At 43.3% G+C, this 21,595-nt stretch overlaps 2 protein-coding genes across 3 annotated transcripts in view; both read right to left on the minus strand.

The window, feature by feature from the left end:
* Positions 1-7,746, minus strand: part of XRCC5 (X-ray repair cross complementing 5) — a 40,924-nt gene extending 33,178 nt beyond the window's left edge. Inside the window, exons 1-5 of one of the 2 annotated variants that reach the window (XM_082238320.1) lie at positions 7,550-7,746; positions 5,779-5,892; positions 4,887-5,070; positions 3,612-3,660; positions 2,416-2,538 (exon numbers count right to left, since the gene is read on the minus strand). In XM_082238320.1, coding sequence (XP_082094446.1) covers positions 2,416-2,538; positions 3,612-3,660; positions 4,887-5,070; positions 5,779-5,892; positions 7,550-7,567 — 488 coding nt within the window. In that variant the 5' untranslated portion in view covers positions 7,568-7,746. The remainder of the gene's footprint in view (positions 1-2,415; positions 2,539-3,611; positions 3,661-4,886; positions 5,071-5,778; positions 5,893-7,549) is intronic. The other variant, XM_082238319.1, reaches the window with a different exon arrangement.
* Positions 7,747-13,158: 5,412 nt separating this feature from the next.
* On the minus strand, positions 13,159-21,034 carry TMEM169 (transmembrane protein 169). Its single transcript, XM_082238658.1, has 2 exons — positions 20,564-21,034; positions 13,159-16,621 (listed from the first exon to the last, which is right to left on the minus strand). The coding sequence occupies exons 1-2, from the start codon at positions 20,865-20,867 to the stop codon at positions 15,999-16,001; spliced, it is 927 nt and encodes a 308-aa protein (XP_082094784.1). The 5' UTR covers positions 20,868-21,034; the 3' UTR covers positions 13,159-15,998.
* Positions 21,035-21,595: the final 561 nt, after the last annotated feature.

Genomic DNA, 21,595 nt, shown 5'->3' on the forward strand with positions numbered 1-21,595 from the left:
AAGCTATGCAGTTCACATGACATATTTGGCTCTGAGCTTACAATAAAAGGACCTAAAGAATGGAAGCACCCATTGGAAAGCACCCATTGGAAAGTTTCCTTGCCCCATGCATTTCAAGTCATTTAATTCACTGAATGACCACAATGGTCTGTGCTTGCCTGCTTCCTTTGGGACTTCTGCCCTTCAGATTTCATCCACGGCATCTTGCCAATTTTTGCATTTTGCGATGTGAGCTGAGTGAAAGCAGTTTTCATTCTCGTCTATTGAGCACGAAAATCTATATATATTAACCTGGGAGTAAGCTTCACCGTAATCAATGAGCTTACTTCTGATCAGACAGAACAATCCTATTTATGGAATTGATCATAGCATAGCGAAGATGGAGGACAGGGACGGGGGGAGATGAAACTGCATACTATTTTAGCTACCTTTGTCTATTTTGCAGCATTAATGGTGTCTAAATATCATTACTGCCACTGGCATATGGCAGTTAAAATAATTTCTTCTTAGTATTGCTTCCTGAAAGAGCCAAATCACAACCTATAGTCTTTTTCTCAATACATTAACAGGGCAATCCTAACCATATCTGCTCAGAAGTAAGCCCAATGGGTTCAATGGGCCTCAATTCCAGGCACAGGCACCTAAAGGAAGTTCCCAATGAGCAGTTGCTTGCTTGCATGCAGCCCTACAATTGCTAAAAATAAGGGTACAGTGGTGCCTCACAAGACGAAATTAATTCGTTCTGCAAGTTTTTTCTTCTTGCGAGTTTTTCGTCTTGCGATGCAAGGTTTCCCATAGGAATGCATTGAAAATCAATTAATGTGTTCCTATGGAAACCGCCTTCAGACCAGGTCCGGGGACAGTCTGTCCCCCGACCTCTTCTGAAGGCTGGGGGGGGGACAAGGGCTTTTCTTCCCACCCCCAGCATTTTAAAAAAACCCGGGACAGCAGAGGACTTCTCCGCTGTCCGGGGCGATCTTAAAATGCTGGCGGGCGGCATTTTAAAATCGCCCGGGACAGCGGAGGACTTCTCCGCTGTCCGGGGCGATGTAAAAGCCCCTGGGAAGGCAGGCAGGGGGGACAAAGACTTTTGCCCCCCGCCCGCCTTCAGAAGAGGTCCTGGACCTCTTCTGAAGGCGGGCGGGGGGCGAAAGTCTTTGCTCCCCCCCCCGCCTGCCTTCAAAAGCCATCCGTGATAGCGGGAAGCGCTTCCCTGCTATCCCGGACTGCTTTTAAAATGCTGGCGGTGGGGAGCAAAGCCTTTCGGCCCCCGCTGGCCTTCCTGGACCTCTTCTGAAGGCCGGAGGGGGGGAAAGGCTTTGCTCCCCACCACCAGCATTTAAAAGAGGTCCCCGGAGATTTCCCTATGGGCTTTCTTCTTGCGAAGCAAGCCCATAGGGAAATTCGTCTTGCGAAGCGCCTCCAAAACAGAAAACCCTTTCGTCTTGCGGGTTTTCCGTCTTGCGAGGCATTCGTCTTGCGGGGTACCACTGTATTCCTGCACAGAAGAAGAAAAAGGGCTCCAAAATATATCAATGGATGAGTAGAATTAAGGCTTGTGAGAATTTCAGCTATTCTCCAGGGGTCTAAAACTGCTGAACCACAGGGGAAATCCAGCCTATAAAAGCTTCTGAAATGGCCTGCCAGCCACAATGGCATAAGCAACACCACCAGAAAACGCAGGTGGCACAATGGGGTCAGTGCATCTGGCTGTTAACCAGAAGGTTGGTGATTCAAGCCCACCCAGAGACAGCTGCAGGCAGGATTCCTGTATTGTAGAGGGTTGGACTAAATGACCCTTGCAGTTCCTTCCAACTCTATGATTCTAAGAAAAGCTGTCCCCAGTCATTCTATACAAGCGCTGGGCTCGGGGAAGAGATTTAAATGTCCTGACTGAGCCCGGTGATGCAATGGGGATGAAATCCCCATGGCCCACCTTGCTCTTCAGAATGAAGAGTTCTGCCTAGTCGAGAGCAATTGTGGGAATGAAAATTACCTTTCCCACCACTCCTCAGCTGATGTGGACCTTGGCATACCTGGAGGGGTCTCACTCCACCCACTCTGGGGTCTGGTTCTGCCCACTCTTGAGCTAAGGCCCCCCAACTGTTGACATCTATCAGCAGAGGAATGTATACAACCCAGAGCTTTTGTGCTATTTGCAGAATAAGATATCCCAAATAAGGGCAAAATATGCAAATATGCTTTATTTGCATAATTTATGCAGCTTGCAGAATTCAACTATTCTGGATGCAGACTTGTTAAGTTTTTTGTTTGAACGCACAGCCCTACTTATACAAATTTTTAGTGCCTTTTTGAGAAGGCACTAAAACATTAGAGGCTAGAGTTAGAGAAATGACATTCCCTTTCTCAGAACAGGACAGAGTTGAAATATTTCATAGTTCTCTCCTCACTCACAAAAACTGAAGCGAAATACCAGTATTCTTCATGTTAGCAATGATAACATCCAGTTGATCCTCACTGAAGGGACTACTGAGGTCTGTAAAAACTTCAATGTGTAGTTTGTCATATTTTTTCCCACTAAAAGAGAAGGCAAAAATAAAAGTTTCAAAAGCACAGGTATTTTGACAGCTGCAATATTTTGACTGCTTCTTTACAAAGAGCAATTTATACTTCTAGTAAGGCCACATATGATTAATATGAATCCACAGAATGTCATGTATTTGCTGTGTTTGGCCATCACAATATACCATATTTTAGAGGGATGTGATTGGACCTAGGTAACGCCTAGGTAAGCTGACATGTTTAAACAAGCCATAATTAACCTTAACCAAAGTATAAGGTTCGAATGAAATGCTAAATTTTATTATTCTTGCTATCCACCTTGAACTGCCAGGAAAGGCAGGATATAAAATTGTTAGATCAATACAAATAAATAAATAGCACTGCCATTTTAATTATTTCCCCCCTTTATTACGCATTGAGGGAAGCATCTCCTCTTATAATATGAGTAAAATTAACCAAGTGCTATATTCCATTTGGTATCAGTCATGGAAAGTACTTCAGTGTCAGGTGAGCTGATTTTCCAACACTTAAGTCAATGAAAACCTGCAATTTTTACATTAGCGTAGACCTGATTCTTAGCACTGTGCTGCAGAACAAGTGCCCAATTAACCTGAAAGCAAACTTCAAAAATGGGCTATGAAGACTTAAGTGGCTAAAGTTCAGCAGTGAAAACAAATGAACAAACAGAGCAGAGCAGCAAGGGAAACCCGATACTTTTCATTTTCAGCTTGTTATATACATCAAGAGTAAAGGTCATTTTGTTCTTCAAAGAACTTCCAGTTCTTTATCTCAGTGAGAATTTGGGTCCACGAAAGCTGGTTGAGAAGTACTACCACTTCCTTTACAAAATTAAACTAAAAATGTCCTGAAGGCTATCCCAAAATAGCCCTATTTACTAAGCTGTCTAATAATACACACAGAAGATTTTGATCTCTCTTGTGGTAATCAGTCAGAATCCTTCAGAATTTATTATCTCAAAGACACTCCTTCCATAGTAAGATAATGTCCCAACACTAAAATGGAGTCAGATCCATTTTCAAAACTGAGTTTCAGAATCCTTAAGTGCAGTTGTGGGCCAATATACTTACATTGTTTCCTTTTGGAGCAAGTCCATGCAAACAACAAGAGCATCAAGAACTAAGCACATTAAGAAAAGACACTTTAATCTTTTTTAAAAAACCACAATTTGATACATGCTGGCCAGGATACAGTCATTATTGCGCAGCCCTAATCACAGTAATAATTCACATTTAACACACCTGAAGTGTTCAAAGCATTTAACATATCTCAATAACAGCCCTGTAGAGCAGTGTTTCCCAACCTTATTCCAACTGTGACCCCCTTCTGACCTAGTTTCCTTTCTGTGGCGCCCCCCTTGGGCATAGCCAGGGGGGCAGCTGCCATTCAATAAGTACAAATAAATACAAATCAATACAAATCAGAGGTTCTGGGCCCCCCCCAACAAAAATCCTGGCTACGCCCATGCCCATGTTCTATGTAAACAGAACCTGTTTTATTTATAATTTTTATAATACAGTCCAAAAGGCGCAAAGGGATATATATATGTATATATGGGAGAATTTTAAAAAGTGCAGCTTTCTTCTGAGTAGACACTTAGTTATTTACTAGATGCAAGGCAGCAACACCAGACGACCCTACTCAGCTAGGCGATGGGATGGATTTCACCCAGACCTTGCCTTGCAGAGTCAGGCAAACACTGCCAACAGGCCCTATGTCCCTTGGCACTTAAATCAGGGGTGGGAAACACAGCATTGGTCATGCTTTGGCCTGTGAAGCCATTTCCCCCAACTCATGCCCCTCTGCCCCACACCTGAAGTCACATGTGAGGCAGGAAAAGACATGACTGGATTTGTTTCGCAAGTTTCCACTGAGAATCTTGATCATGCCACCAATCCCTCCAGGCAGCAGGATCAAGTCACTGGCAGGATTAAAGTCACTGATGGGTCGTGAGTTTAACACTGCTGGGTAGGCTGCCCAACTGAGCGCCCCTGTAGAAAAAAGCTTCGCCCATAATGAAGTTGGCAAAGCGCCAGGCACCCCACACTCAGCTGGATGTCGGGTGCTTGGGAAGTGCCGTGCAAGAGACTTTGGCAGGTGGGAGGGATAAACCACCTGTCAATCATCTGACATCATAACAATACCGTGTCCTGTCCACCTGTCAATGGTGTTCTGTCGGGGTGAGACAAATAACAATCTGGCCCACCGAGCCAAATAGGTTTGTCTTAAATAATAAGGGCTCTAGGAGTTAATGTGGCAATTCCAGACACAGCTAAAATAAAAACTCCCAATCTTCCATGCAGCTGTAATCTGGTGAAAAGATTTTCAACATTCATAAAGGATACTGTCCCCATGTTCAGAGCCAGGCTGAACCACGTTTTGTATGTCTTCCAGCAAATCAAAATCCGGCATCATCAGGTGTCTGTGCACAGTGATATGCTGATATTGGTCCCCGCTGGCAAGGCTATTTGCAGTGTCCTCTGTGCCAAATAAAACCAAGGCGATTTCATCTTTACTCTCAGCAAACACCTGCAGATGGTAAAAGATGCCAGTGCAGATACAAAGTGATCTGTATAAACTTTGCTACTCAGCTTCAGATTACTATCGATTCATTTTACCCACCTTATCTGCATCATATATGAAACATATTTAAATGACATTTTAGGTTCTGTGGTCAGCTACCAAACTGTTATGGGAACTACAGTTCAATATCTGGGAAAAATTCCCGAGGCTAGAAAATACAGTTACAGAACTTTGCCCTCCCCCCACCAACCGGAAGGGGCAGTTTTAACATAAGTTGAAAACTGAAATAATGGTAGGAAAAATCAATGTACCAAAAGGATTGGTGGAACAGAATGCATTATCAAAGAAGTGGAGTAGACATTCTGTGTTTCTGTTACACCTATGTAACTTCAAGGAAAGAAGTATGAAGCTGAGGGGAAACATGGTGTGCAACAAATTGTAAACCACAGGCAGGGGCAACAGCCTCAACGCCCCTGAAGCTGCCCCCATCTTCTATCCCATCGGAGTTCTTTTTTTCCTATTCATTTCTGCCTTATTTCCCCTGGTTTATAAAGTTAACAAAACACTGCAGGCCTGTTTTAAGTTTTACTTCTTCCCTTTCACATGAAGTGAAATTTAGCCCTGTTCTGATGTCATCATGCTGTGAGTTTTCTGAGGCAGCTTCCTCTTTATCATAACTTCTACTGTTCGTCCCACCCCTCTGAGCTCTTTTACCTGTCGCTGCACAAACATTGTCATCACTTTTTTGGCTTGTTCAAAAGGAGAGTCTTCTCCAGGACCAGAATTGCTCATGGAAAAGCCGACATCCATACATAGGACCACTGCTGCCTTCAGAAAGGAAAAGTACAAGCTGAACTAGAATATGGCTAGGCGAAATCATACAAGCACCTATTTCTTGAGCTGTAACATTCTACACCTACATGCTACTGCAAAGGAAACTATGGAACCAATACAGCTTTCAGGCTACAATGCTATACCCAATGGGAGTATGCCCAGCTCGGTTGAATGGATTTTACTACTTTACTCAGAAGTAGGCATACACAGAATTGTTTTCAAAATTTCTACCTGTCTTGTCAAAAACACTGTAGAAAAATAAACCACAATACACACTCCTAGCAGGATTGGGGGGAAAGTCCGATTAGCTTTGTAAAATTGCTTTTACAATAGAAATAATGTGTTTAATGCAGTAAGGGTAAATATGGAGGGCTTATATAGAAAAAAATCCGTATTTTTTTTCTTTATTCGGTTTATTCAATCTATGCATTTTGGGTCGGAGGGCTCTCCTGAGCAGAAAATGCTTGCTCTGCCTGTACCACTGAAGCTTTACAATCACTCAGCTGAGCAATACTGTTGGATCCAACCCAATATTTACAACCCACCTTTACTCAAACTATAGGAATCCATTTTTAAAAAAATCAGGTTCCCCCAGGTCCTAAACTTCTCAAATATATTTGTTCATGTCTTGGATGCTGGAGTCACAGAACTGGAAGAACTGTTTGATTTTTCTAATTTAATAGTTTAGGTTTTTTTAAACTGCATGTTTACTGTTTTTATATTGTATTTATACAAGCTTTGCTACATAGAAAGCTGCTTTACGGTGGGCTTTCCCCTCGAAAAGTGGGATATTAGTATCTAAATACCTACATAACAATGTTATTATAGAATTAAGAGGTTGCGTCCAACTAACATGTACAAGTAGTTCAAGGACTTTTGCCTGTGCAATAAGACTTTCCATCCCCACACAACCCCTTTTATCTGCTCTGAAGAACTGGGGGAGTGAGTGGGCATTGCACACTACTTTACTGCTTGATCCCAACAGGTAAGTTTCTGATATGTGAACAAGGTCTCTGTGTGTGTAAGTACCACTGTGTGTATAATCACTCCCTTGATTAATCTGGAATACAAGGCATCACCTGGTTCTAAATGCAAGTGTGGATTAGGTTGCAATCCTACATACACTTACATGCGAGTAAATCCCATTGAACTCAATGGGTCTTACTTCTGATAAGCTATGCACAGAATTCTACTGTAATAAATAAATAATATTGTGTCGCGATCCGCTTTGTGCAGAGTTGTCTGCCCCTGAAAAGCAGGATGCAATTCTGATTCTATATATGTAGCATTTCGGAGTGGGGGGGGGGTCGCCCCGGGATAATCTAATCATAGGTTAAACCCCCCCCAAAAAAAAAACCCACACCCCTCACTAAGGACTAGAAGCCCCACTTTCACCTACAATAATAACGATACATTCTTAAGGGAGGGAGGGAGGGGAAGAGGCTCGCTAAGCATCTTGAACGGAAGTCCAATGCTAGGGGATGAGCCCGTGTGAAGCAGCCGAGAGAGGCGGGAAAAGTTCCCCATAGGCCCTGGAGCCTCCCATTAGCCCTGTCAGGGCGACGCGCGTCTCTTCCTGGGGGAAAGAGCCTGCAGGGGACCAGCATAGCCGGCGAGGTCCGTCTCTCACGCCCCACCACCCGCGCGTTACCTTCGCCCCCCGCGACATCGTGCCAGAAGCGGCTCCAACGCCGTCTTCCGCGCCTCCGCCGCCTCTTCCTTCCGGAGTCTCCCGCCTAATATCCGGCCAAGTGGGTCTGGGCGCGGCCGTGGGAACGAGCCCCACAGCGGCGCCTCGTGGTCGCAGCCGAGATGGAGGAGGAAGGATGGAGGGCCGGAGGAACTGCGGTTACTGTACAAGGAGGAGAGGGTTGTGTTGGCACAAAATGAGGATGTTCAGGCTGCAGTTCTAATGCACGCTTCCTGCAATGATTTAACAGTGCCGGATTTACGTATAAGCTAAACAAGCTATAGCTTAGGGCCCCACTCTCTTGGGGGCCCCAAAAAATTCCAGGGGGGGGGACTGGATGTACATTTCCAAAATATAAGATAAAAAACAAATAAAATAAAACCTGCATACAGCAACAGTGTTTTGTGTTGTGTAGGCTCCTATGATGTAAGTAATGGGCCCCGCCTGCTAGCCTGCTCCCTAAAATATCACCGGTTTGCTCATTTCTGTATATAGGGTGCCTACATTCTGCTATTTATAATTATTAGTAGTTTGCATCATATATTTCCACCTATTATTATTTCATGTTATAGCAAGTTTCTAGAGACTAGATTATGAGTCTTTGTAAATTGTGTTTCTAATGGAACTTTTGTTATTGCCAAATGCCAATGTGTTTGCATTATTAAGTTTGTTATGAATAAAAAATCATTTGAAGTTAGAGCTTAATTATTTTACTATTAATATACTTAATTGTATTTCACTTCAACAATTACTTTGATAAAATACATATTTTGTTATGTGCAAATAGCTTTTGATACCTATTAGGTCCTTAAATTACTATACAGTGGTGCCTCGCAAGACGAAATTAATTCATTCCGCGAGTTTTTTCGTCTAGCGAATTTTTCGTCTTGCGAAGCACGGTGTCGGGAAAGTTTTGGAAAAGCTTCAAAAATCACCAAAGTCTTCAAAAACCTCAAAAAAGGCTACCACACCGCATTCTATGAGTTGCTCCTCGAAGTCAAGTCGCAACTGTATTAACAGTGTTAAGAAAAAGGAAACAAACTTGCAAGACGTTTTGGTCTTGCAAAGCAAGCCCATAGGGAAATTCGTCTTGCGAAGCAGCTCAAAAAACGCAAAACCCTTTCGTCTAGCGAGTTTTTCGTCTTGCGGGGCATTCGTCTTGCGGGGCACCACTGTATAGCATATATTCAACACAAAAAACAGCTGCAATTTGTTGTTGACAAAGGACAGCTGGACATATAAAGGGCCCCATTACCTTCAGTAGCTTAGGGCCTCATCAAACCTAAATCCAGCTCTGATTCTTCAACATCAGCTTCATTGGACTTGTCGTGTTGTGCGGATGCCTGATTAGTGTCTCCCAAAGCGACTACTCTATTCCCAACTTATGAATAGAAAGCGTAATACTGCTGGTCAACAAAATAGGTTTAAAGACTCTCTCAAGGCAAATCTTTTTTAACATGTAGTATAAATATGGACAACTGGGAAACACTGGCCTGCAAGCTCTCCAGTTGGAGAACAGCCTTTACCAAAGGGGTCGTGGGTTTTGAAGACGCTCAAACTCAGGATGAAAGGGAGAAACGTGCTAAGAGGAAGACACGCTTGGCAAACCCTCACTATGATCAGCTCCCACCCAGAAACCTATGTACCCAATAGGGAAGGACATGTGACTCCAGAATTGGCCTCCACAGTCACCTGGAAGCCAACGGCTCTCTCTTCAGAGCAGACGCGTATAGGGTTGCACTGTTCATATCATAAGCCTAAAAGAGGGCAATGAAGATTGAGTGTGTGTAAATAAATGCCACCTTTTAAAAAGGAGAATCTTTTAACCCCACTGCACAGCAGTAAGTTCAAGCTTCCTACCACGTGGATCCTTAAGGATGCAGTCTTGTACTCCCACTTACCTGAGGGCAAAGCGAGGCTCCGTGAGGCTTCTGAGTAGACATGTGTAGGAGTACAATAACCAATCTCAAAGGGTATGGGAGAATGGGATGCTGAGAAGAGTGCAGAGAGAAGAAACATTGTCATGCATCTGCAGCAGGACAACTGGATGCCTTCACCTGCCCCAGCTGCAATAAAACATGTCTCTCCTGTATCGGTCTCTGCAGCTGTTACTCAACAATTTGACTTCACCCCCAAAGGCACACTCCTCCATCAGCTCCTGAGATGGATAGCTGCCAACCATTTGTTTTAAAACTACTGGTTTTACTTAGATTTTATGTCCATTTGTTTTTAAAGATTTTATCAGTATCTTTTATGAATATTTTATATTGTTTTTATGTAAGCCACTTAGAGGTTTGGGTTGATTAAGTGGAATGTAACTTTTGTTAAAATATGGGAGCTCATTTGGAAACACTGAGGTATTGTTCACCGACTTTTTAAAAAACTAAATGTCTGTGTATAGTATCTGCTAGATTAAATTGCAGTTTCCTTTTGCAGAGTATGGCATCTTGTCAAATATATGCAATTTTAAAGGAGGGAGGAAATCTGATAACCCAAGAGGGAATCTTATTCATTTCCCATCATTCCTTAAAGAAGATGCCCTTGGTATCCTAAACGAAGTTGAACAAGTTCCACCCTGGGCTGAAGCAGTGATTCAGGCAAAACTGCCCAAGGCTAAACTTAATTTGGCCACTTTACAAGAGAACGAACAGAATAGGCCTCCAGTTGCATCCGAAGAAAGGGCACATTATCTCAAACAGCCGCAGCTGTAATGCTGCAGGAGACTGTGGTCCAGATCAGTGTGAATGGATTCTGTGTACAGTTAAATAGACCACTTTCCATTTCCTCCATGATGGGATCCTTGTGTAGGCTGTCTGAAGTTCAAATGGAAAATACACAAAGCAGCAGGTGATGTGAACAATTTTGGACAAGTCCCTCACCATTTGCTATGTTTTTGGAACAACCAGACTCTTAAGGAATAGGAGTGGGCGGTGGGTGGGGGAAAGCTTCAATCATTTTGCAAGAAATTGGCAGGTGGTCTATACAGAGGTTTCCAAAACACCTGGGGTTTTGAAAAAGTATCTGTTGAAATATGGTTTTTTAAGGTCTTACACCCCAGCATGAGATAGATTTTCTGGCAACAGAATTGCCTTATCTGTAGCAGCTTTCCTTAAACACTTATTATGCACTGTACTCTACGCTACCACCTGCAGCTCGCCATGACTGTCTAGCAGTTATTGATGATTCCCTGCAGAGGTGCATGTAAGTGCACAATTTACTTCCTCTATTTGAGCACACATACCTGGAGAAGAATCCCCTGCCTACCCATTTCATGAATGTGTATAAATAAACCATGTGCCCATGGTCTGAAATTGAAACAGAACTTCTATGCAGGTGGTTAATGTTTCCATTCACCCTGTGGAATAAACTGCATGTTTAGTTCTGCATCAGTATGGTTTTCAAAATAGTAGCTGGGGAAGTTTTCATATTACCAGAGTTTAGGCAACCCTTTGCCTTATGCACACTACAAAATGCTAATGCATGTCTACAACCTTCTTGTTAAACTATTTAAAAACCCACCCACAATATTTTGTTTAACCAGCCTGCCCGTTTGCACAAATCCGGGTGCTACAAGGCAATTTGCCCCCAAATAATTCTTGCTTATCTTAGGCCATTATCTAACTGCGTATCTGCACGCATTTCAGAAAATCCATCACCAGCTAATTAAACTTTAGAACACAATAACTGATTCAAATATTTTAATCGGATTAAAACTTACTAAAAATGAAGCAGGCAAACTCTCAGGAATAACTGCTTCTGTTTGCAAAAGACTGAGATCCGTCTGGCATGTTACAATTTGGATTGTTGCTGCAGTGCAACAGACACCTAGAATACAGCAGATACCAAATAAAGAGTAATACCACAAACATTTACTCATTGTGCTACCATTACCACAATGTGCTGTGTGGTAAACTGGCCATCTGTTTTGTCATGTTTTGAGGCGAGGATATATAATTTACTTATTAAATCTATATGCCACCCTTCATCAGAGGATCACAGGGCAGTTTATAAAGACAGAAACGCAAACAATTCATGGGAAACACTTCCCCACGGTAAGAAATGTTTTGACAGTGAAGCAGACTCATGGGTGGTGAGTTTGGGACATGGGCATCTACAGGAATCTTTTGGAAAGGGGAGACAAAGCAAAATACTGGAAGTGGGAAGCAGGCTAGTTTCCCACAAAGAAATGAAAGCAGTGCCCATGTGTTTTGCCACATTATCTCAGGTTCTACAAATGCTAGAAACATAGGGTGGTATTCAATTAACTCATAGGTAGGCAAACTAAGGCCCAGTCGCCTTCTAAATCCGGCTCGCAGACGGTCCGGGAATCAGCGTGTTTTTACATGAGTAGAATGTGTCCTTTTATTTACAATGCATCTCTGGGTTATTTGTGGGGCATAGGAATTCGTTCATTCCCCCCCCCTCAAAATATAGTCCGGCCCCCCATAAGGTCTGAGGGACAGTGGACCGACCCCAGCTGAAAAAGTTTGCTGACCTCTGAACTGACTCCTCATGCATGTGAAATTATGTCCGTTTTTGTAATGGGACTTCCCTCCACGCTCTCATGGAAGCAGATCTGCTCAAATGCGCCAGCCACACTGCACACCGCAGCTACATGGCACCCTCTCCCAAACAGCCGGTGTCAACATTAGTGTGGTATCGAGCAAACCTGAATTATGACTTAAGTTTACTGATTACAGAAGTGACTATGGATGCCACTAGATTCTCATTCACACACAGAAATTTGTACGTACCTGGCAGGCATCACCGACACATGCTTCCTGATTGGGCCCAGTATCTTCGGGTGGCTAATATAACCTGTGGTCTTCCAGATGTTGTTGGACTCCAACTCCCATCAGCCCTAGTCAGCATTCCCAGTGGTGAAGGATGTTGAGAGTTGTAGTCAACCAACGCCTGGAGGTCCGTAGGTGCTTTTCCTTAATTGATATGATGGTCAGGCCATGAAGAACCAAGAAACTGCTTGGGGATGGAGCTATGCTTGAGCCTTGAGAGACAGAGAACATTTTATTTCCTGATTTGCTGTAAGGCACCAGTACGCAAACTAGAAGACTCCCAGGTCTCACTTAAATAATATGTGCAATTAAGAATGAGGGAGGGGGAGAGGTCACAAGGGAAGATATTTGCTTAGCATTTTCCTAACTTTTTTTTGGGGGGGGGAATCCCATGGTTTAACAAAGGCTTTTTATCACAAACTTTGAAAGAGCTTTTTATTTTAATCTTATGAAAGACAAATTTGTCTTCCTTATACAAATTGGCTGAAACCCTGTTAAAATCATCTGGTGAACTGTACTAGGACAGTAACAATGATAAATCTTCTGTGTCTGGTTTCTCGTATTTCCTGATGTTCCAAAACACATGTAAGAAATGCCACCAACTTCAGCAGAACATTAATCTGTAATAAAAATGGACTAGGTTTGAAAGAAAGGAGATCAAGAAGGTCTATGTCTCACTGCAGAATGGCTTATGGGAAGGTTGGCGAGAGGGGGAGTGAAAGCATCTCAAGAAAGAAGGTAGAAGAAAAAGGTAAAAAAGAAATGATAACTACAGCATCAACATCCATAGCACTTTAATATAAGTCAAGGAAGGAAAGGGGAAAGGGTACACGTTTGAGGCCAAAGATCAAGGCGGGACAGAAATATATAAATAAATATTAGGGGGAAAGTATTTAAATTTCCCAATACAAACATGGGAGTAACTAGACACATTCAGCTAGGAAGCCTCTTTGGGGAAGTCCAGCAAGTTAACAGTGGGTGCTTACAGATGTATCATTAAAGCAGGAACCACCACAGAATTTACCCTGACTTCAGCCACACTTTAAATCAGAGGTGGGCAGCCTTCGACCTTGCATGATCTACTTTCGTTTTTACTAGAACCTCAAGATGCACCAACCAGAGCCAAAAGTGAGAGAGAACATGCAAGGAGAATTAAGTGTACTTCTCAGCACATACCCAATCAAGACATTGCGATTAATGTAATAGGACTGAGCTCACAAGCCTTTCACACTAAAATCCAGTCCTGGTTTTCCAAAGGTTTCCCTTTCTGCAGCCTAATTTACCAGGGTGGGTGGTACAGGGAACTATTGCAACTTATCTAGAGCTCCACCAGTAGACCCTGAGATACATTCTGCCCACTTCTAATATAAAATGATGGATGACTAAAACACAGATTTAGTCATCAGTCTTGCACCTCCTCCTGCCATGTCTTGGGCAGGTTGTTGACCTGTTAAAGAATTATTTATTAAAACTTAATATACATTTGTGATTTTAAGTGTTCCTGGTCACCTTTTTTTTTAAAAAAAGGTCTTTTTGAAGTTGCAAAACTGCTCTGGACAGGGGAGGAATGGATTGGTAATGGCACTGGTATCAGCCAGTCAGTGCTGTGCGCAGACACCTTATGATACAAAATTGCAGAATTGTCACACCCCCACCCCCCCGCCCCAGGTTGATCAGGAAAGAAAATAAGTTTATTTGAACAGAATGTGACAAACATACTTTCCAAAAGGCACCACTCCTCAAATAGTGTTATATCTGAACACACCCAATGGCACAGAATCAGCATACATTGTGAGTGGAGGAAGGAAATTACATTGTGCTTTTCAACTACAGCATGGCTTTTAATAAAGTTAGTAAGCTTTACAGACACTTTGCAGCATTAGGCGACTAAAGCTTGTGATAAGAGAAGAATCTACAGCTCAGAAAGGCGTACCAAAGGCAAATGCAAATAGCACCAGCACTTGGGCTCAACCTTGCTTATCCCACAGGGGTCAACAGATCAGGCCTCCCCAACCTGGTGGTCTCCAAATGCTCTGGACTCCAGCAACCATATCGGCTGCGACTGATGAAAGGGAAGAGCCCAACAACATCGGATGGCACCTGGGTTGGGGAAAACTGCAGTAGACTAAGGAGCAAGAAAGCCCAAGAATGCATAGTAGAAAACAGAACATTTATGTAGGTGCTGTGTAATCACCAGCCCCAAATACCACAGTATTTGCCCTACACAAACAGTAAGAAAGAACACTCTATTGTAACATTTATGATACCAATTCCCTCTCCCCCATTATATAATCTGTGCAATCAATAAGGCTTGTGCTAATTACTTACACTAACATACAACTTGATTTACACGTGCATCTTTTTTGTACAGGTTCCCCACCCTCACCCTCACCCCCACCCCATTCCATTATATTATATTAAGGAAAACTTCTAATTCAGCTTGTCTAAGCTAGACACTAGATTTAACACCTTTTAACAAACATTACATAGATTTAAAATTTGTGGTGACTAAATGGGGGGACGACGACGACAGACCACTGAAAAACTCTTTGTGGGTCGGGTAAAATAAGGGAAGGACTGATAGGGCTTGGAAGGTTCAGGTTCCTCGCTTCTTTCCCTGGAGACCGTTCTCAGGACTCTAGTTTTTAAGACAGCGTCCTACAGCATCACAGGCTATGCTTAGTTGTCCCTGGGCCCTGTCTTAATGCAACATACTTGGTGCATTTCCGATCGCAGTCATTACCCATAGCACCTATTAGCTCCTGCTTTTCACACAAGGAAGGCAGGCATCAAGTGGAAGATTGCACCTGCGTCTTCACACTGGAAGATCCAGTTTGCAAAATAAAAATGTTTTGGGGCAAATTTTATTATTTCCCCACCCCTCCCAACCAAGCAACACCCCCTGCCAAACAACAGACTTTTTGTCACTAAACTGTGCGCTTTAATAAAACACAACAGAGAGCACTGATCAGATCAGCAATATTAGTAGCCAGTCATGAATTGTCATCTTATAAAGAATGGGAGATTTTTCACCCAGAACATTGGCACTTCATATTTGCTTGAGAATCTAAATGCCAGTGTGTACAATCGGTAGACTTGAGTGGCAAAGCTGTACCTGGGCTGAACCATAACAGGCAGTGGATAGGGAGTGAGGGTTGGATGTTATCGCACAAAAAAACAAATTCCTACACACACAGGAGAGACATGTCAGAAGACTTTAATCTTCTCAATTATGTGCTGCTTTTGAATGTACAGGAAGACATTTAATGTATTCAAACAGGCGACCCTTCACCTGTAGCCTGGAGTGGTGTAAACTGGGTCTGGGTAGGTCAGACATAATAGGAAATCAAAAACACAGCTAGGCTGGAACTTTCCTTGAACACTTTAGCTTTTCACAAGAAGATGATTTTTGATGGGGGCAGGGTGGGGAATGTATTAAAACTTGTAATCACCCCTTGGTTTTCAAGTGGTACCCTCTAGGAAGGACTGTCCCCCTTTTCTCCCCATGCCCCACCCCAAATGTTTGAATTGGCTTTATTCCCTGTACGTGCATGCCTCCCGAAGTACATTTGCAATGCAAGTGAACATGAAAAGTTAGAGACACTTAAAGCAAAGGCTCAGACAGCTGAAATCTCTTCACCTTGGGCTGAGCCTTTGGCTGACAAGCTCCCGGAGACATTGTCAGAATCTAGTAGCTCAACAATGCTGTACGGGGAACAGTCTTCCAGGCCCATCTTGCTACACAGCCAGCCACAGAATCCTTTCTCCATATCCCTCACGGCATGCCACCAATCCCCAAAGGCCCACGAGATCTGTGTCACTGCTGTGTAGAGGCCCAAAGAGAAGGACACCACCATGATGATGATGGGGTAGAAGATAATTAGGAAAGGGCAGAAGGTGATCTTGTGCCAGAAGGTCCTCTCTTCGTTGTAGACTAGGAAGACATTGTACCAAGCAATGGTGCCATAGTAAAAGGACACCACAAAGGACATGATGAAGATGACGGGGAGACAGGTGAGGCTCCAGAGAAGGACATGGGGGCCTTTAGAAAGCCCAACCTCACAAGCTTTTTTCCCTTCTGGGATGTCCGTTTTGGGAGGCTCTTTCGACCTGGCCAGTTCTTGCAGCTCCTTGTCAGTGAGTGTAACATGAATGTCCACCATCTGGCCTTTCTTCTTTCCTCTTGTGATGGTGCCAGTTAAAGTAACGTATCTGCTATCTAATGGCATGGCCCAAGAACCTAGGAAGAAAGAGAAACTAAATCAGTTCAAGACAGAAAACTAAAGCAGAACTTAATGGCATTTTCAGCAGTGTTGTAAGAGTATTTTGGAAAACTGCAAAGAATTAAAACTGCCTGAGGCATTTCGGTTTGGTTTTACCAAAGCTTCTGATTTTACAAACACAACCCTAAAAGATGCGATGTTGTTAGCTCTGCACACAGCATATAAACGGTACATAGGTTAATCTTTTAGGGTTGTGCAGGTTCAAGGAATCCTATCTCGGCACAGGGGAAAACTAGGCAATTTGCTCCAGCTATTTTCACACTTATTCGGCAAGATGCTCATTTCAGGAGCTCTCTCAACAACACATTTCAAGCAACTGAACCATATAGCATGCCTTAAGGCAAAATAAAACAATGTGGGGGCAGCTGACAAATTGCTAACCAATTCTTTCTCTGCAACAAATAGTGACACAGTATAAAAAGCTGCCTTCAGCTTCTTAGGAAGGATGGGATAAACATTGAAATGAGACAACAGCTCAGTGATAGGATCACCTGCCTAGCAGGTAGAAAGCCCCAGGTTCAATCCCCAACATCTTCAGGTAGGTCTGGGAGAGACCCCCTGAGTGGAACTCTGGAGAGCCTCTGCTAGGCAGTACTGAGTTAGATATAGACCAATGGTCCAACTCCAGATAAGGCAGCTTCCTATGTTCCTGAGCAGAATTCCTAACTGACCTGGGAAAACCAGTCGTGTCCTGCACTGCCCTGATGTCTTTAATGAGCCAGTGTGGAGTAGTGCTTAGAGGTCAAACAAGGACTTGGGAGACCAGGGTTCAAATCTCCACTCGGCCATAAGCTCAATGGGTGACCTTGGGCTAGTCACCACCCCTTAGCCTAATCTACCTAACAGGGGTGTTCTGAGGATTAAATGAGGAAAGGGAGAAACAAAATACATCACCTTGTGGGGAAATCAGAAGCTATGCTTCCATTTAAAATTAACTACTACATCCTAATGTGGGACGCAGGTGGCGCTGTGGGTAAAAGCCTCAGCGCCTAGGGCTTGCCGATCGAAAGGTCGGCGGTTCGAATCCCCGCGGCGGGGTGCGCTCCCGTTGTTCGGTCCCAGCGCCTGCCAACCTAGCAGTTCGAAAGCACCCTCGGGTGCAAGTAGATAAATAGGGACCGCTTACTAGCGGGAAGGTAAACGGCGTTTCCGTGTGTGGCTCTGGCTCGCCAGAGCAGCGATGTCATGCTGGCCACGTGACCCGGAAGTGTCTCCGGACAGCGCTGGCCCCCGGCCTCTTGAGTGAGATGGGCGCACAACCCCAGAGTCTGTCAAGACTGGCCCGCACGGGCAGGGGTACCTTTACCTTTTACCTTTACTACATCCTAATACTAAACTGTGGCTTACTCAACTATGGTTTCTTGAAATAGCCCAGCTTCTTAAATTATGATTTTAAGTTGGCTTGTTTCAACAAACCATAGTAGAGATTAACCATGGTTTTGTTAAGTTTGGATGGCACAGCAAGGTTTCTCGTGGTTACCATTCGCTCACGTGCTGGTGAAATAGCAGATGGAAAAAACATGCTAGTTAAAGATCAGAAAGCAGAAGTAAGAATAAAATGACAGTTTTCATAATGGAGGGATGTAGACAGTGGGGAACCAGTACAATGTAGCATTTATAAATTATCAGGTGTGAGGGGAGAACCAAGTTTGTGAATGACACCAACATATTCAGGATGATGAAATTTAAAGCAGATGGGGGAAAGGTCCAAGTTGATCTCTCAAAACCGCGTGAATGGGCAAGAAAATGAGATTTTTTAAAAGTTATGCAAACAGACCAATAAAATAAAAGTTTTTTAACTGTTTATGTCTATCCAGAAAACTATGCATTAGGCTTGTTGTGAACAGTTTGCTGAAAACTGTCAACTCAGTATGCCGTGGCAGTGAAAACGGCAGAATTATTAGGAAAGGGATTTAAAACATTAAGTAGCACAATGTCTTACATCAGGCATGAGGAACCCATGATCCTCTAGATATTGTTGGACTACAACTCCCATCAGCCTCAGCCAGTATGGCTAATTGTCTGGCACAAACAGAGTTGTAGTTCAACAACTGAAGAACCACAGCTTCCCCATTCCTGCGCTATATACTGTATATGGAATACTAGTACTAGTCGGGTTTCCTAATATCACAGAGGATTTCTATTAATGGTAAAAATATAGGTAATGGTACAGAAAAGCACCATCAAAGCAATTGGGGCTCCTTTGTGAGGAGAACCAGTGTTTGATTATTATTATTTTGTTTAGAAAAAAGATTACTAATGGGAGACATTTAAGGTTTATAAACAGTCCTCAGGGAGTGGGACTGTAAATTCTGAGTCATTTTGCTCCAGGGAGGTCTGTGAATTCTCAGTCACTTTGCTAATTTAGTTATTTGTAATCCAATTAACATAATATGCTCCAGCTATCTGATCTTTATGCTTATTTTGTATTTTGTATTTGTGCTCTGAATGTTTATACCTGATGAAGAATGTGTAGTTCAAAAGCACACAGCCATTAATTTAAATATATGATATTTATCTCCCATGCTAGTGTGCATAAGGCTAAATGTTAGTCCAAAAGTAATAATTAATAAATCACACCCACACACAATAATGTGACATTGAGTGTGTCATTAACAAGGGTTTTAGGTGCACACAACGCTACGTATGATCAGGCTGAAAACTTCCTGGTTTTATTTTCCCCATATTTCTCATCAAATAATGATGCACCTCTACATTGTCACAACTAAGAATTACGTTTTTCCAGACACCAAAAGCAGGAAAAACCTCTGGATTTATTGCACAAATGTTGGAGACACCAAAGACCAAGAAATAACTCATCATTTGAGAACTGCTTCTGTTAGGGCAAGAATAAATGGAGAAAGTTTAGTGAATGTGTGGGATTAATGATTGTTTGGCTATTTTACCTAAATGGCTGAAGACAAAGACCAGGGATAGAATCTGTGGTGGTGAAAATGGTGTGGATGTATCTCCTTAAAAAGATGGGAAGCGGAGTTAATGGACAGCTTGAAAAGTTGGGACTAGAGCGTAGTGTAGGTGTAGCAGTTGAGAATGTTGGACTAGGACCAGGGAGACTGGGGTTCAAAGCCTCCTGCAACCATCAAGCTCACTGGGCCAGTCACTGTCTTTCAGCCTCCCCCACAGGCTTCTTATGAGAATTAAAAAGGGAATGGGAGGAGCTCCTTGGAGGAAAGGTAAGAAAGAAATGTAATTATTTTTATTAAAAATCAATGGCTATTTTGAATATGCTTGAAAGCAGAGACTCAATTTATTTATTTTTGAGACTTTGTTTTAATTGCTCCAGGAACCCTGAAAGCTCAACAGACCTGTGAGTGGGAACCTGCTTATCTGAGAATACCATACACTGGGACAAACGCAGGAGGGTGAGGTTGGGGTCTTAGAAACTAACCTAATGACCTTGGATCTAATGGGTTCAGCTCAACAGTTAACATCACCCATTTATAACTTCAAGGTGAAAACTCAGCAATATAAAGTGAAGACTTGCGCACCTAGGATTTTCGAGATTAACAAGGCAAGTCCAGAGGTAGCGACTATGCATTGCCAGAACTCTGCTCTCTATATGATCAACTGCTCTCAAGGCTGGCCACCTGGATCATATGCTGTCCAGTATGAATGGACAGGGATCATGTTTAAACCTTGTTATTGAATAAAGAACCGACTGCAAGATATAGCTGTGTTTGGACTTTGACTACCCTCTGCAAGCTATTAAAAGGGTAGCTGACCACCCACTAAAACTCAGCCGCTAATGGGTCGAAGGCACAAACTGCATGTAACACTTCCCATTGTGAAAGAAGCCACAGAAGCCCCTTTCCTCGCACTCTGATAAGGCAGCAAAGCGTGCCTGATGAATCACAGACCACTTGGTCTTGGGCATTTACCATCGGCAGAGTGTCCCAAGAACTTGGAACCTTCCTCTGAGTTTCTCTCGCCCCCATCCTCCTCCACCTGTTCTTCATCCACCTTGTTCTCGTTCCCCGATCGGTAGACGATGATCGATTCTGGGCGGGACTCCTTCTTCCTCTTCTTCCGTCTCTCGGTGGTGGCTTCTCCATCGAAGGTCACTGCAGTAGCTACAGCCCTGCGCAAGGAGTTGCAGTGAGGGCTCTGTGCCCCACCCTTACCCTCCCTTAAGGCAGGCTCCTCCGCCACCCCACTGCTACTCTGGAGGCTCTCGCTGGGCATCTTGGCGAGGGAAACAAAAGAAGTCAGCTTCTTCGGTACTTATGAGCTGTCAATACTGATATGTAGGAGTCGGTGCTCCACCTAACAGCAGCAACCATTTCACGGCACCGAACGGACACGTTCCACGCCTAACCTTGAAAATGGGAGAAAAGGGAAGTAGCAATCAGTGTACATATAAATCCAATCCATTTATTAAAAGAGGAGTGAGGAGGCTGTAGTCATGCAGATGTTGATGGTTTATAACTCCCACTATCTCAAATGGATGTGGCTGATGGGAGCTGAAGTTCAGCAACATCTGGGGTACCACAGATTTCACATCCCTGTATCAATCTGGAAGAAGCATCTTAACTCTCAGGAGAAATTCCGAAACATTCCTGTTTATTTTATATGCACCCCTTTATGAAGATATGAATCGGTGTCATACAAATGAATGAGAATTAAAACACAGCAACAGATGGAAAGACAATAAGAAGAATGAGAATATTGATAATATTGATAAAGACTGCAGAGCCAGCAGTTGGTTAGCAGGGAGTAGCTGACTTGTTACTAACAGCCCAGAGCAGGCATGTCCAAAGTCCGTTTTGGGGTAAACTTCAATCCTAAAAAAAGCTCAACAACTTCAACAACTTCGGTCGGCTCTCATACATGTTCACTTCATCAAATCTGGCCCTCTTTGAAAAATGTTTGGGCACCCCTGGCCTGGAGGGTATTTGCTAGGAAAACACAGA

The sequence above is a fragment of the Podarcis vaucheri genome, assembly GCF_965113315.1.
Source record: "Podarcis vaucheri genome assembly, chromosome: 1".
Lineage (NCBI taxonomy): Eukaryota > Metazoa > Chordata > Lepidosauria > Squamata > Lacertidae > Podarcis > Podarcis vaucheri.

Coding starts and splice junctions, on each gene's coding strand:
- TMEM169 (XM_082238658.1), bottom strand. CDS start 20,867: ATGCCCAGCGAGAGCCTCCAGAGTAGCAGTGGGGTGGCGGAGGAGCCT. Junction 16,622..20,563: donor CTTGGGACACTCTGCCGATG/GTAAATGCCCAA, acceptor CTTTCTTCCTAG/GTTCTTGGGCCATGCCATTA.